This window comes from Diadema antillarum, unplaced genomic scaffold, assembly GCF_040938485.1.
Source record: "Diadema antillarum isolate AM-2024a unplaced genomic scaffold, OU_Dant_1.0 seq00001030_RagTag, whole genome shotgun sequence".
Lineage (NCBI taxonomy): Eukaryota > Metazoa > Echinodermata > Echinoidea > Diadematoida > Diadematidae > Diadema > Diadema antillarum.
The window spans coordinates 207,509-224,175 of NW_027271863.1; the positions used below are offsets into that span (position 1 = coordinate 207,509).

The 16,667-nt window shown below is 39.5% G+C and overlaps 1 protein-coding gene across 1 annotated transcript; it reads left to right on the forward strand.

Moving 5' to 3' along the window:
• The first annotated feature begins 2,034 nt into the window (after positions 1 to 2,034).
• Positions 2,035 to 3,999, forward strand: LOC139742884 (uncharacterized). Its single transcript, XM_071653395.1, has 4 exons — positions 2,035 to 2,095; positions 2,433 to 2,617; positions 3,008 to 3,446; positions 3,503 to 3,999. Exons 1-4 carry the CDS (start codon positions 2,035 to 2,037, stop codon positions 3,997 to 3,999), a joined length of 1,182 nt encoding a protein of 393 aa, XP_071509496.1.
• The last annotated feature ends 12,668 nt before the right edge of the window (positions 4,000 to 16,667 follow it).

The window sequence follows — 16,667 nt, forward strand, 5'->3', positions numbered from 1 at the left end:
AATAACTTTTGAAAGGATAGTGCTACTGCTTTGAAAGTTGGCATTAATTATGGACAGAATGTATTAATGAGGCATGCTTAATTTCACTTTAATCTGATAATCCCTTCATTGTTGTTACTCTGGCAGTTTACTTCCTGTTTTTTGTCCCATTCATTGCACAGCCAGCACGGTTTGGTAAAGATTAAGCGCTTGAATAGACACTGTACTTCAGAGCCTCTTTTCTCAGTTCACACTTTTCCTGAGTTTGTGCTTTCTTTCCAATATTTAGATAGGTTAGGAGAATCCATTTGATTTGAGTTATACATCATTTTAAAGCTTAAAGTCTGCTCTTTCAGAATATGGTCTTAACTTAAAATTCATGTCTGGCGACTTTTTGTTTGTTTTGAGGTGCAGTGTCACATATATATATGTGTGTGTGTGTGTGTGTGTGTGTGTGACCCTGCATCACAAAACCAACAAAAAGTGGCGAGTTATGGATTTTTAGTTAAGGGCAGATTCTAAAAGAGCAGACCCTAAGCTTTAAAATGATATATAACTCAATTCATATGGACTTCGCTAACCCATCTAAATACTGGATAGAAAGCTCACACTCTGAAAAAGTGTGAACTGAGAAGAGAGGCTCTGAAGTAAAGGGTCTATTCAAGTGGTTAATCTTTACCAAGCCGTGCAAGCACTGTGATAAAAGAGACAAAACACAGGATGTAGACCACTGGAGCAACAACAACAAGGAGGGATTATCAAATTATGCTGAAATTAAGCATGCTCTATTAACATATTCTGTTCATGATTAATGCCGACATTCAAAGCAGTATAGCATTATCCTTTCAAAAGTTGTACGACTTGAAAGTAAAGAGTATGCGAAGTATTTCATTACTAGAAAGGATTAAAAGTTGCTCTATCTGATGATGGATTTACTTTGAAACGTTTAAAAATGCGCTTAGCTCATTTTGCAATAAACTCTTAACATAATTTCATATATACCTGTATTATAAATATACAATTATATACATTTACATGTATAATACAGAGAGAGGCCGCGGGGCTCCCTACTTCTTCCAAAACACACAGGCACACACGTTCATACACTTAATAATGTTTCGCTTACCCTAATATACATTCAAGAAAAAATAAGCACGAGTAAACACTTTTTTTAGTTATCAACCTGCGTAGGTCAATCAAAAAGAAAAACTTTACTCATGAGTGAGCACCTTTGTGTTTTTCTTCAAAGGCACAAAAGTAAAAATTGCAAAAATTAATGGACATGATGTCGCTCATGCGTAGAGCTCTTTCATGTATCAATAAAAACAAAAGACAAATTTAACACAATAAAAAGCATGACTGTGAAGTTGCAATAACAAAGCTATCATCTCTATGATATCTTTGAAGCCCAATAGGTTGATATAGGCTAAAATATTGGAGTGAAATAAAGAATACTCTGTCAAATCCAAATTCAAAAGAAACGAGAGAAGAAGCAATATAAAAAATGACAGGAATTTGAAATGATTTATCAATTAAGATAAGGACAATTGCAAATGATATCTAGTTGTTGAATTTGTTTTTTTTTTTTACTTTTCTAAATTAAAAGAATGAAATACAGGTATTTTGTTCATTAATTTTGTGTCATTTCTTCCTATATTATGGGCAGTGGGCAGGTCCTTCTGGTCCTGTACGGGTAGAGAGACGTCCCCGCCCTCCACGACTCTCCCGCGGGCAGATTTTGGTTAATCAAAGACTAGGGAGTAAACCTTATCCAAATCCGGAGTGGAGCCCCTAAGACAGTTAGGTGTTGCAGTTCATCATCTCACCGGCAGCTCCTGCAGTCCAGTTGTGGCTAGGATGTGTAGCCCTGCGTCCCTCCTGGCTAGATCGGCTGGACCGAGAGGGGGTCCTGGGCTTGGGCAACCCAAGGCCTCCACAGTTCTTCTCGCCCAGGTTTCAGTGACTCCACCCTCCATTTTTTCTTCTCTCAAGTCCTGAGGCGATGGGCGAGTGGTGACGGTAGCGGGTGCAAGATGGCGCTGGGAGCTGCTAGCCATGGACCTACACTCAGGCGGTCAGGGCAAGGACGGTCGTTCTACAGCCTACCGTGACAAGGGCATAGTTCGGCAGCCACTTTGACGACGGAGCAGCCCTCTTCATGGACAGCACTGCTCCCTCCTCATGGGAAAGGGTCTAGAAAGGGTGACCTAAAAAGCTTGCTTCATCTTCATCCTGTCAGCATACAGCTGACTGGTCATCTACCACGCGGTCGAAACAGAAGAGAAACACGAAAGATGAACTCAAAACTATCCCGCCGGAAAAGCACCTTATGTGTTGGAGCCTGGAACATCAGGACACTCATGGATAACCAAAAAATGTGACAGACCAGAACGTCGAATAGCACTTGTGGGTCAAGAACTGCTGAGATACTGCATTGATATTGCTGCCCTCAGCGAAACACACCTTGCAAACTCTCGTCAAGAATCTGGAGTCCCTCCCAAGGGGTATCAGCGACCGCCTGATGGAGATGAGAATCACTCTCCATGGCAAGATGCACTTGTCACTCATCAATGTGTACGCCCCCACCATGACCTACACTCTGGAGGAGAAAGAGCTGTTCAATGAGAACCTCTCCAAAGTGCTACAAAGTGCTATAAGCTGCTGATACTAGGGGACTTCAATGCCAGGTAGGTAGAGATGCCCAGTTTTGGCCAGATGTCATTGGGCCACATGGCATTGGCCATGAGAACTCAAACGGCCAACTGCTACTCACCCTCTGCGCTGAACATGGACTCACCATCACCAATACCCTGTTCCAACTGCCGGACATCCACAAAACTATACCTGGATGCACCCAAGATCAAAGCACTGGCACTTGATTGACAGACCACCTGTTGCTGAGGTGCAAACTGTCCTTTTCCATTGTCAACAGACATAGACGCCAGAAAGCTGACGTTAAAAAGAAACTGGACGTCCAGAAGCTCAATGAATCAAACACAAAATAAGCCCTCATCACCTTGCAAACCAGCTTGAACGTCTACCAGCAGAGGGAGACTACGAGAATGCCGGGGCCAACTTCCGGGATGTAGTGTATGACTCTGCCAGTCAGACTCTTGGATACATGACAAGGAAACACCAAGACTGGTTTGACAATAACAACAAGGAGATCACCACCCTCCTCCTGGAGAAGAAAGAAGCCTTTCCAGCCTGGCTCAACGACAAAGACTCCCAAGCGAAGGATGATAGCCTCAAGAACATCAGAGGAAAGGTGCAGACCGAGCTGCGACAGATGAAAGACAAGTGGTGGGAGAACAAGGCCGCAAAACTACAACAGTACGCAGACGAGCACAACTCAAAGAAATTCTTTGCCGTCCTGAAAGATGTTTACGGCGCCACGCCGAACGCAATGGCACCTGTGCGCTCTGCCAATGGAACCCTGCTTACTAAGAAAAGCAACATCATACAGCGTTGGAGTGAACACTTCAGCCAGCTAATAAACATACCTCCTCAGATTGACCAGCAGGTCATTCAAGATATGCCACAGCGCATTGGGCAGAAACCCTGAAGGTCATCAAGGAACTTCATGCGGGGAAAGCACCTGGTCCTGACGGAATACCCTCAGAGATCTTCAAAGAGAGAGGTGTAGCCATTGCCACCAAGCTGACCGAGCAGATACAGCAGTTCTGGGAAGAAAGGTCGGTGCCGCAGGACTTCAAGGATGCCGACATTGTGCATTTGTACAAGAACAAAGGGGACAGAGCTTCATGTGAAAACCACAGAGGCATATCACTGTTGAGCATCGCAGGAAAGATCATGGCCCGTGTTGTTCTGAACCGCATCACACACCATCTGCTGGACGACGTGGTCTCTGAGAGCCAGTGCGGATTTAGGAGCAACAGGGGGACAAAAGACATGATCTTCGCATTACGGCAGCTACAAGAGAAGTGCCGAGAACAAAACCAGAACCTCTACTTCCTCTTCGTAGATCTGGCGAAGGCTTTTGACACCGTCAGCCGTTAGGGCATGTGGGCTATCTTGTCCAAGATGGGCTGCCCACCAAAGTTTGTCAGGATCATCCAGTCTTTTCATAATGGTATGATGGCTCGCATTGTGGAAAAAGGAGATATCTCTGACCCATTCCTGGTCTCCAGTGGTGTAAAGCAAGGCTGTGTGATGGCTCCTACACTCTTCAGCCTCATGTTCGCTACCATGCTCTTTTGCACCCTCTCCTAGTGTGATGCTGGTGTCAGTATTCGCTACAGATGTGATGGCCGATTCTTTGACCTTAGACGTCTGAAGGCAAAAACCAAAGTCCTGAAGGCCCTTGTGACAGATTTCCTGTTTGCAGACGATTCTGCGCTTGCAGCATTGAATGAACCAGACCTGCAAGAACTTGCCACTTGTTTTGCAGAAGCAGCAAAAGCCTTTGGACTGACCATAAGCCTGCGAAAAACAGAAGTGATGCTCAAGCCTGCACCTGGCCTGACACCTCCTGAGCCGCAGATCGAGATCGAGGGCACAACACTGAACAATGTGGAGAGCTTCACATACCTGGGAAGCTGCCTGTCTTCCAACTCCAGTGTGAACAAGGAAGTCTCCAAGAGGCTCGCTAAAGCAGGAGCATCGTTTGGCAGACTTTGGACACATGTGTGGGGTGAAAGAGGTATCAGACTCTCTACCAAGCTGGCAGTCTACAAGGTAGTCGTCGTCACCTCTCTGCTCTATGGCTGTGAGACATGGACGCTGTATAGGAGGCAAAGCCGTGTACTTGACCAGTTCTCCCTCCCCTGCCTGCGACGAATCATGGGAATTTCCTGGCAGGATAGAGTCTCCAACACTGAGGTGCTTCGCAGAGCCAAAATACCTGGAATCGACGCCCTCATCACGAAGGCTCAGCTCCGGTGGGTCGGACACGTAGTCCGAATGGATGATACTCGCCTACCAAAGATGATCTTCTTCTCCGAGCTGGCTTCTGGAGTAAGAACCATTGGAAGGCCTCTAAAGCGGTACAAAGATAGCCTGAAAACTTCCCTCGATGCCTGTGGCATCTCAGCCCTTGACTGGCAGTCGCTTGCCTTGGACCACACCGCCTGGCGCCCAGCTGTCCAAAAGGGTGTTAGACTGTTCCAGGAGAAGCGCCTCAAGAGCCTCGACCAGAAACGAAAAGCCTGCAAAGAGAGGATCCCGGATCCTACTTCTGCCGTGGCATGCCCAACATGTGGCCGCGTCTGCGCGTCCGTTTTGGGCTCCGCTCCCACCTCCGGCGTCACTGACGTCATTGTCGAATCCGACAGACTTCCATCATTATTATTATCATTTGAAATTGAGTTAACAGAAAAATTCATATTTTCCCACTTTAGTTTCCCACTTTGATTTTATTTGAGGTTATAAAGAGATAGAGAGAACGAACATTTATTTTGCTCCTTCATTCATGTCTCTCATCATGCTAAACTGGTCTTTTGCTATCATTGTTATCTTGAAGGGCATTTCCAAATGAAAGTTTTGACATTTTCACTTTTGTTACTTAGAGGAGAAAAACGAATGTGTTCACTTATATGTAAAGTTTTCTTTTATATCAACCTGCCGATAAGTTGATAGCCAATAAAATTACCTATAATATGTGACCCTGCACCTCAAAACAAACAAAAAGTCGCAAGACATGAATTTTTAGTTAAGACCATATTCTGAAAGAGCAAACTTTAAGCTTTAAAATGATGTATAACTCAAATCAAATGGACTCTCCAAACGACGAAAGAAAGCACAAACTCAGGAAAAGTGTGAACTAAGAAAAGAGGCTCTGAAGTACAGTGTCTATTCAAGCGCTTAATCTTTACCAAACCGTCCTGGCTGTGCGATGAATGGCACAAAAAAACAGGAAGTAAACCACCAGAGTAACAACAATGAACGGATTATCAGATTAAACTGAAATTAAGCATTCCTCATTAACACATTCTGTCTATAATTAATGCCAACTTTCAAAGCAGTAGCATTATCCTTTCAAAAGTTATTAGAGTTGAAAGTGAAGAGTGTGGACAAGGTTTTTCAGAAATGAAAAAGGGATTCTAAAGACACACCTAATCACACTATTCTACCAAAAATGTTTGAGATAAACTGCTAAAAAACACACTTTCCTGCCCGTTTTGTGATACCAAATTTTAGTATAATGTAAAAGAAGACCCGCTCTTTCAGGAAATATGAAAATCAAGTTCGGCTAGGTTGACCCTAACCCCGTCGCGGGGCGCTGTAACACAGTAACAGCGCCCCGAAGCAACCCATAAACATGCAATTTTAGGAAGCACTCAAATGCACTGCAACACGTAAACAACTCACCGCTCAAAAGGACACTTGGATTCGCAACGAAAAGCCACATGATATAAAACCATTATTGTTGAACAATAGAAACGACTATGTATTTCTCACCATTACCTCCGAAAACAAGATAAATAGTCATCTTTGAGACCGTCTAGTCGAGATACTGTCCGTTCGCCGTTTTGAACGTATCACGCAAATAAACTGATCTGCGCATGCGCAAATGAATATTCATATTTTACGTCATCTGCCATATTATGTACAATGTTGCTCGTATTTGGTTCTCGGTCTCATTTAATAAAGGACACTTGTTCGTACCAATACGATAGGTATCATGGAGTTCAAAGATGCTCTAAGTGAAGTAGAGGAGGATGCAAAAAGAATTAAGTTCAAAGTGGAGCAAATAGAAATTATCAAGAACGCAGTGAAACAGAATGACACCTTCCTAATGTTGCCAACTGAGTTTGGCAAGAGTGCTTGCTTTGGTTTCATCACCAAATCTTGGAAGTTGGATAAAGCAGGGCTGCACACTAACCCATTTTTTTTTTTCTGCCGGTCCAACCTGTCTCTGTCGGATCAGTAAATATCCAGTTTTCCTCCCCATTTTTGTACTGGTCGGAACAGAAAATTTACTGGTCAACAACAACCTGAAAAAGCATTAACTGGCTTGCAAATTTATTTTCATGTTTTTGTCGACAATAATATTACCTCCCCCCCCCCAAAAAAAAAAAATACATTTTGCAAATAAACATTTTGTAAACTCAAGTGCCTTGTTTACGGATCATTTTCTTGAGAAGGAACAAAAAGGAATCATTTGTGAATTGATTTGTTGATACGAAAAGGAAGTAAAAAAAAAGAAAAAAAGAAGGGACTGAAATGCGGTTTTTAACTTTCCTCCGAAAATTTCTTCCCGTATCTTGGCGTTCTTGAAAGTACACTGCAGGGTCAGTTTGTAATGCTTTGTACTCCTATCTCTTCTTCGTGTATAGAACCATTTTAAAAGAATTGAATGTTTGTGAATCAAAGTGTTAAATGATTATGAACAAAATCAGATTGAATCAAATGCGTTTGTGACTTTTTGTCAACATCGGCGCACGTAGAGTAACACGCGTTACTTAAGTTCTGCGCTTTTCACATTTTTGGTGCTCAGCTGGATTGTAATGATTATATGAATTATTTTTGCTGTATAGTATTTTCTGATGCACGTGCCAGAAGGGGTTCTTTATTTTTCTCCCGATAATCTTTTCGCATTTGTGCATGCGCTCTTGAAAGGTATATACGGCAGCATACGGCATCAGGGTCAAATTCACGATTCTTTTTGCGCTTATTTCTAACTCAAATATCAGCGGGATTGTGACGATTTCATGAACTTTACTTCGGATCACTGTTCGGATGTAATCTGTTGTGATGAACACACCAGAATTGTTGACAATGCACCCTTTATTTTGCTCCGGTAATCTTTTCGCATTTCGTAAATGCGTCCTCTCGGATTAGAAGAAATGATACGGCCGAATTCATGATTCTTTTTGCACCTCTTGTTCTCCTCAAACTTCAACGGGATTGTGATGATTTCATGAATCATTTCGGCTGTAATTTTTATAATGCACGCGCCAAATGAGGTTTAAAATGTGTCTTATTTTTCTCCCGAATTTGTGCATGCGGTATGCGTTTTTGAAAGATACACAGCATGCAGGGCCAAATTCACGATCCTTTTTGCGCCTATTGTTTCCTCAAATTTCAACGGGATTGCCATGATTTCATGGATTATTATTCGGCTATAATCTTAATGATTCACGTGCCAAGAGGGGTTGAAAATGTGTTCTTTATTTTTCCCCGATAAAATCTTCGAATTTCGTAAATGCGTTCTTGAAAGATCATAACACGGCCGAATTCATGATCCTGTTTGCGCCTATCAATTTAATATCAGCGGGATTGTGACGATTTCATGAATTCCTACGGCTGTAATCTTTTACTTTGCACACACCAAAAGGGGTTGAAAATGTGTCCTTTTATACTTTTTATCGATAACCTCTCCCACATTTCGTAAATGCGCGTCCTCTCGGATTAGAAGGTATTCACGGCCGAATTTATGATTCGTTTTGCGCCTATATTGTCTCCTCATACTTTAACGGCATCGCGGTGATTTTATGAATTATTTCGGCTCTAATCTTTTGTGATGCACACACCAGAAGGGTTGAAAAAACATTCTTTATTTTTCTCCCGAAAATCTCTTCGGAATTATTCATGCGTTTTTTGAAAGACAGTATTCAGGGCCGAATTCGATATCCTTCTTGCGCCTATCGTTTCCTCAAATTTCAACGGGATTGCCATGATTTGATATTCGGCTGTAATCTTTATGATGCACCACCAGAAGGGGTTGAAAATGTGTCTTTTATTTTTCCCCCAATAATCTCTTCGCACTATTCGAATATCACGATTTTTTTGCGCCTATTTCTATACCTCAGATATCAGCAGGATTGCGATGATTTCGTGAATTCTTTCGGCTGTAATCTGTTGTGATGCACGCACAAGAAGGATTGAAAGTACATAGTTTTTTTCCCCGATAATTTCTTCGCATTTGTGCATGCGTTTTTGATAACCAACATGGCATGCAGGACCGAATTCAAGATCCTTTTCGCGCCTACTGTTTCCGCAAATTTCAACGGGGCTGCGATGATTTTATGATTTTTTTTTTAATTTTTTCTCGTCACATTTTGTGCATGCGTTCTTGAAAGGTAAACAACAGGACAAATTTCGTTATCCCTTTTGTGCCTATCTTCATTATGAGACCATTCTGAAGGAATGAAATGAAAACAAACGCAATCAGATCTTTATACTGCTGTAATTTTTTCAATTTTTCTAAAAATCTGCACAAGTAAACTCGTTCTATCATGTCATCTGCCACGCTGCTGCAAAGCCGGGATCGGATCATGGGTTAAAAAAAGGCATGAGTGAAATGACCACAGAAATGCGTGCGCCTCTACGAATACATACTCCTTGTCTGATGGCATGACCGCCGATCGCAAGCAAACGAACGATGTAAACGCGTTGGGGAATACCGGCATGCATTTCAGCAGTATTGTACATACACGTATGTATAAGGCTTAAAAGGGTATTGATCAAGCAAGACAACATTAAAAAAAAAAAAAGCCATGGGGAGCAATGGAATACAATCCCAAGGACCATGTGGATGGATCTGAAAGGGTTAATTTCTAGTTTTTCATTAACCAATCCATTATGCCTTTAAGATGAAAGCCAATCTAAAATTTTATCAATTTCACGACAATGATAAAAAAATCCAGCAGAACAGTGCAAGAATGATAAAAATCGGATAAAAAATAAGGAAGTTATGACATTTGAAATTTCAAAAATTTTCAGAAGACACTTCTTGTCCTATTGCTATGAATGAATGAATGAATGAATGAATGAATGAAAATGAATGAATACTCAAGAGTCAATTTTATTTATCTGTATGTCACAGTACATAGAAATTTAGCTTCCAATTCTTCCAACTTGTTACACACAATAATTATGAAACACACACGCATGCGGACACACACACACACATACACACAATCAAACAGAAAGTGACAAGCCTGACAGAAAAAGAAAGACAGGAAGGATCTCCTCTCATGCGATAGAAGTCTTGGGGGGGGGAAAGGTCTCTCAATAAATAATCAAACAATTCTCAACCATTGGAAATAAACAAAACATGTATGTAACAGAAGTGTATTCAATTCAAATCACAGTAGAAAATGAACATGAAGCAAAAATGAATATGAGTCCCCAAGAAGCAGAGCTTGTGAGTGGAGCCCATTGTGAATGTATAACATTTAATAAAACTATAATGTACAGTGTGAAAGGAAACTTGATCTACATAGATGAGACATCTGGGGCATTTCCTCTGCAGACTGGGGAAAAAAATAAAAAACAAAACAAAACATACCCTCTATCATGAAAATCACCTATTATTTTCTTAATCCTTCACATCTCCAGATGTTCATTATGTGTGCACTTCCTTTATTGCAAATAAATAATGAACCACACATTCGAAATGCGCTTTAAAAACGAAATAAATAAGTGCCTGTAGGCCCGATAGTAAATCATCGCCCAGCATGCATTCTATTTGTTACGTCTCATGAATATTCATTTCAGTTCTCAGCGAGCCGTCCGGTTTTTTTCCACACGCATACATTGCGTATTACAGTATGTGCTACGTTTTATCCATATTAGCGCATGCGCTGTGTAAGTCATACTACAATACGAAATGCGGTAGGACTATAAAAACCTCGGATAAACTCTTTCACAGGGCTCTCAAAACAGATCATATTGTAAATCGACTTCGCCTGCCGTGATTGTAAGTATCTTATCTAAGAGTAAGGCCACTAATTTCGGTATAAAACCCTCTATTTTGGTCTCTGGTCACGTAAATGCTTAGCCATATCAGGTGCTTCCGTGACAGGATAGGTTTGCTGTGCGACCCCTTTACGGTACGTATTTGTCCGTATGGGGTCGCTGCTGCGGTTAGGTTGACCCATTTCACTTGTTTTCAGTCCTCACGCAAATTCAGTGTGTGCGACGTTATGTTCGTTTTGAGGTGCAGGGTCACATATGGTATATGCATTAATTTTTATCAAAATCTTCTATGAAAAATATGTACTTGAAAAATATTATACTTTCCTTATTTGCTTAGTGTATATATAGGTTTTTTTTTTATTGTGCTAAAAACTGTTTTCAAAAGAAGATTATGCTACTATTTGTCAATCTCCACCCTTCCCTTACCCCGCACATCTGAATGCACCTCTTATGCTGATTAAGTAAATAAAGATTATTTTTTTCAAGGTTTCAGTTATTGATTTTTGTGGAACTGAAACCCAAAACAGATATTCCGCAATAGAAAACAGTTAGAACCTGTATTTAATATTCATTAATTTATTCAATCAGCCTGGTTCTTGTGCTAACTTTTATTATATCTTGAAAATGTATTGTCCTGAAGTCTGTTTCTACCAAAAAAAAAATCTAACAAACAAACAAAAACACACAAAAAAATGTAGGAGCCTAGAAATTATATGAAATGAAAATGGAATACTTTCTGTGAAAAACAGAATAAAATAAAATCAGCTGAAAGGAAAGAGGTTGACCGAAAGATCGGTCTGTATGGTCGTCGGGGAAATGTTCCGCGGAGACTGCGTCTGGCTTCACGGATCCCCTCCTTATACAGACTGAAGTCAATGATGCTGGCTCTTGTGTGGATGCTCTGCCAGCGGTCGCTCAGAGATCAAACGTTACGATATACATGTACCAAATTTCAGACAGCCTCTTTGCATTCAAACAAGTTTGACATGACATGACACATTATGCAGCAATATTTAGGGTAACTTTCACACATTGTGCAATCGAAATACTCACAGTAACTAGGCTATATCGCAGAAATTTGTATCAATATCGTAACATCGCCCTTTCGCTAGCTGCAAGTCGAAACATCACCGTTCGCTAGCTGCAAGTCGCCATTTTGAATCCGTTAGCCAATCACACGCGAAGTACTGTTTTAATAAAAAACACGTAGCGTAGAAATCTATCTCGCATGTGATTGGCTAATGGATTCATATGTTGAAGAGCTGTTACGACCGCTGGTAGTTGCATCTTTTTTCATGAAAATTCTACAAAAATGTTGGATATATCATTAATCTGGTGAGTGAAATGCATACTTGAAATGTTGATTTTTCTATACAAGCTTAAATTTGCCGACATAGGGCCGTGAATTAGACGCAATCGAGAAGGGTGAGGTATTTCATCCAATTTTCCATAGAGACAGTGGTTAAGACCATCCCTACAGCGATGTATACTACCAACTTCCGTCTGTCTACGGAGGTGAGCGATAACGTCATAAAAGTAAAAGACTCCTCCGGACAGACGGATCTTTCTGTCTAGGAAAGAGGATACTAGTAGAGGTTTGAGTTTCATCGTATTGCTATACAGGTTGATTGAGAGATACACATACGCTATTCAGAAGATTGCAAATGCATGAGACTCTTAACATCCGAGTGCCATATATGATTATGTATGATATGTATAATCATACATGGCAATGTATAATATATATATATATATATATATATATATATATATATATATATATATATAATTATAAATATAAATAAATATACTTATTTATTCATAAAATATATTCAGGTAATTGTTTTATACATGGATACGTGTGCATGTGTGTGTTTCTTCTAGGAATCAGAGCAGTCATTTCGCCAATGATCAAATCGGTGCAGATAGCACACCCTTCAACTACGTGAATTTTGATCCAACCACCCGTGGACATTCCGAATACGCATCCCTAGATGACGCAGCGCTAAATCATCCCGCGGAAACTGGCCTCGCACAACCCGACGATGTCATCCACGAAATCGTCCTGGATCACAACTACGAGAATAGGACCCCAGTGACACACGGTGACGGAGACTATGCAGTATGTGAAGATCCTGTCGACGTACAGATAAATGAGTGTCCGGTGGAGGAAAGGCCAATGGACATTCCTAATTACATTGACATCATTGAATAGAATGACGGAGGGAAATGTTTAGAAGCATTTAAGCGAGAATGACACTAATCTTCAACATCACAACATTAGAGACAAACAATGATTGATTTCTGTGTGATTGTAGAAACATCATCTAATGGCTCATAGCACGTGTTGTGTTAATATTAAATATTTGTAATACATACACACAGTGCACATACAAAAGTAATCCAACTTTAGGGAGCTACTATTTCATTGCTGTCAACTATGGGGCGTGCAATGTTGGTTCTGAAGAAAGGAGAATTCTTTTTTTTTTCCATCGATCGGTACGTGTGTTGACAATGGCATGCATGACTGAGCACATTAACTTTAAAGACAATAACGAGTTGCACTGTTTCCAAGTTTTACTGTTATCATGAAGGACCAGTGCACTGAAATGGATGAGATCTGTCAGTAGTGGTTGTGCAGGCTGCCATGATTATTTGGCCACTTTCATTGACAGATCTCATCCATTCCCGTAAGACTTCATTATTCCTTCTTGATAACAGTCAAACTGGGAAAAAATCCAACTTTCGTTGTTGTTTTAAAAGTGAGTGTGTTGAATGACATTTGTGTGCACAATTAGGTACCCATGGGAAGAAGAAGAGTTTTCATTTCCTCAAAGCGAATTTTGCACTCTCCAAGGTTAAAAATTATGAAATAGTACCCCTCTTAAGCTGGATTACCTTTTTATCATTTTTTTTATACGCGCTGTGCTGAAAGCTATGTCCAGCCCTATGAAAATGCATAGGGGTTGGGGACAATGTTGATAAAAGAAATGATATTTCTGTCTCACATTCCAAATCTGACTATCTTTAAAACATTTTTCTTACTATCTTATGTGTCTTTGTGTATCAATTCTTTAAATAAAACTTGATCTAAATTTACATCCAAATTGGCTAAACATGGTATGTTTAACTACAAGTTTCTAAATCATAAATATACATAATATCCCAGAAAAAAAGCAAATAGGGTAGTGATGACTGTTTCAGAAAATTATCCCACTTATGAGACCTCATTTTAACACTAACAGAGTTCGTTTGTGTGTGCGTGTGTGTGTGTGTGTGTGTGTTTCAATAGTCAGAGGGAGATAAATGGGTGACGTTGTTCAGAAGTGTTGTGTATACCACATCCATGTATGTACACCGTATTGAATTGTACGTGCAAAGTTGGGAACATTGAAGCTGATTTACTCCTGTGATTTTGTTATATTTTGGTCAGTTTTCACTGATTATACAAAGTTCTAGTTATGGCACAGCTTTACACTCACAAAATTTAACATATGTATAATAATGCTCCCTGATATTTGTAAAGATTATTGATACTCGATGTCACCCCGCTCGACACAAACATTAATTTGCAATGTCACTAGAATACATGTGGAGTATGAAGCATTATCACTATGCGTCATTTTAGGCTGATAGAGTTTTAACAAAAAGGAATTGAATGAAGGACGTTTATAAGTATTTGCATGGTTAGGCATTACAAACAGCATAGCAAACGTAAAGTATTGAAAAAATATCTGAAGTGCGTCACCATGAATTTCTGTTTCATTTGTCGCATATATTAATGATAAATGAAATAATGTATTCCAAGGCCTTGGAGAGTTATCAAATAATCAAAAGGATACCATTGAAGTGTTATTTGAACGTGGATATAAGGCAAGGCTGTCAATTTTCTGACTAAAGGTACTGGTGTGTGAACTAATGGCATAGTCTAGAAATGAAACTAGTGAGGTAAATTACATTACAGTTTTGCTCTCGTAAATCACGAAATCTCCATTGTGAAATGTTCTGTTAATTCAAGCTCTGATTAAAAGGTTTTGTTGCTTGTGGGAATTGAATAAGAGAGGAAGTTGCATGATATACTGACATTCTTTTTACTACAATCGAAAGAGACAGTTGAGCTTTTTACTACCGCGAAAATTCAACCAATTCATTTGTAATGATTCGAAATTTCTTGAGTTGCCATTTGAAAAGAATTCAGATCCAAAGAACCTCATCACTGCTCGTATGAAAAAAAATTATCTATTCCACATCTGTTCCACTATTCACAGAGATTAACTTGACTCTTTTCACAGAACATAAAACTTTTTTTTTTGCATACATGGTCGACAATCTTGTTTTAACCCGAGATCCCGTGCCCTCGCGAAACATACTAACATGCTGATAGAAAAACCATGGTACAGGGTGAACAATGAATTTTCAAAAATCTAAGGCCTACTCTTCAATATCCCATGGCAAGATTTTGATGTTGATCTAGAGATTTCAGAAATCGTCTTTATTTTGGAATTTATAACTTAATTATATATATCATAATTATACTCAGTATATTTTCAGATGGTTTCAAAGAAAAAAAAAACAATCAATGATTCCAAATCCAAATATGACAATGCAGTTAATTATGAAATCCGCCAGCAATATAATGTTATTCTGAATTTGTTCCAGAGGGTAGATTCATTCAATTGCTACAACATACTGTACTTCAAATGACTACTCTCAGAAGTAAACTATCTGATAGATATTGCTTCAGATGTCATGTCAAAACATACTAGAAATGCATTGGAATTTAAGTATTATAATTGGGTATATTATGACCTGATGTACTCGTTTTTCATGTTCATAGATTCAAATCACGGTAGCAATGTATCTTTCAATATGGATGAACAAAGCACCTCATGTTGGTAAAATGTTAAGCATATGCAGGAAAGTTTTTTATCTGTTACTTTGAACGTGGTGAAGTTTCACTGTCTGTAGAATTATTTCAGGAAGTCCCTTTAAAGTTCCCCTGTTAAAAGTCTTGTCCGTGCCTGGATCTTTTATCAAGCATGTCTGTGTTATCACTGACATGCTTTCTCTCTCTCTCTCTTCCACTTTTCCCTGTTTATTGTTCCCTTTTTCACACTTTTGTTGTTTTTTTCCATTCCTGACTCTCCCAGTTTCCCGCACTCTTTGTAGTTGTAAGCTTTCACCCCCCCCCCCCTTACTTCCCCCTTTCCCTCAGAGGTACCCACATGATACAAGCATAGTCTTTTGAGTAGGTACTTCCACCTTTTTTTTTTTCGCAGAGTATATAATAGAGTATATGTATCATTTTTGTACTGATCATGTAGACATGAACATGTTGTTAATCCTGTCTGGCTATGTATATTCTCAACGATTCGCTTGTCAAATTTATCATGATATTATTGTTTGTTGTACATTTTCTTGAAAAAAGTGAATATGAAGTTTGAAATTGAAATTAAATTGAACTGTCTTTAGGCAATATAACCGCGTTGAACACACAGTCTAAATTTCTCGGCATATTACAGTTATGAATAATTAGCCCACGCTTCCTATAGAAGCAAAATATCTTCGAACTACTCTTGCAATCAGCTCACTTTAAAATTCTATGTAGAAACAAATACAAAAGAAAATCAAATGATACTTGTCTTTGTTTGTATTGAAGACCAGCGAAACCAATTTCGTGCCACTTTTTCATTTTCAATTTCGTGCTACTTTTTCATTTTCAATTTCAACAGCATACTACCCTTATGTTAATTATAGGTAAAAATCAATTACAGTCTTAGGCAAAGATATAGACAATAACATTAAAGGGCAAGTCTTATAGCATTACATTAGAGTATTTATAATTTGAAATCAGGTCCACAAATTTTACTTAAACTTACCTGACATCCGGTTCTGATTTACCAAACGAATTTGGATAAAGCTGCATAAGATATTCCTGTCACTAGTCGTTAACTGAGGTATTAACAAGGGAGAATCATATGGGAGCTGTGCCATTACCTTGGAGTGAGTAGATTATGCTTAAA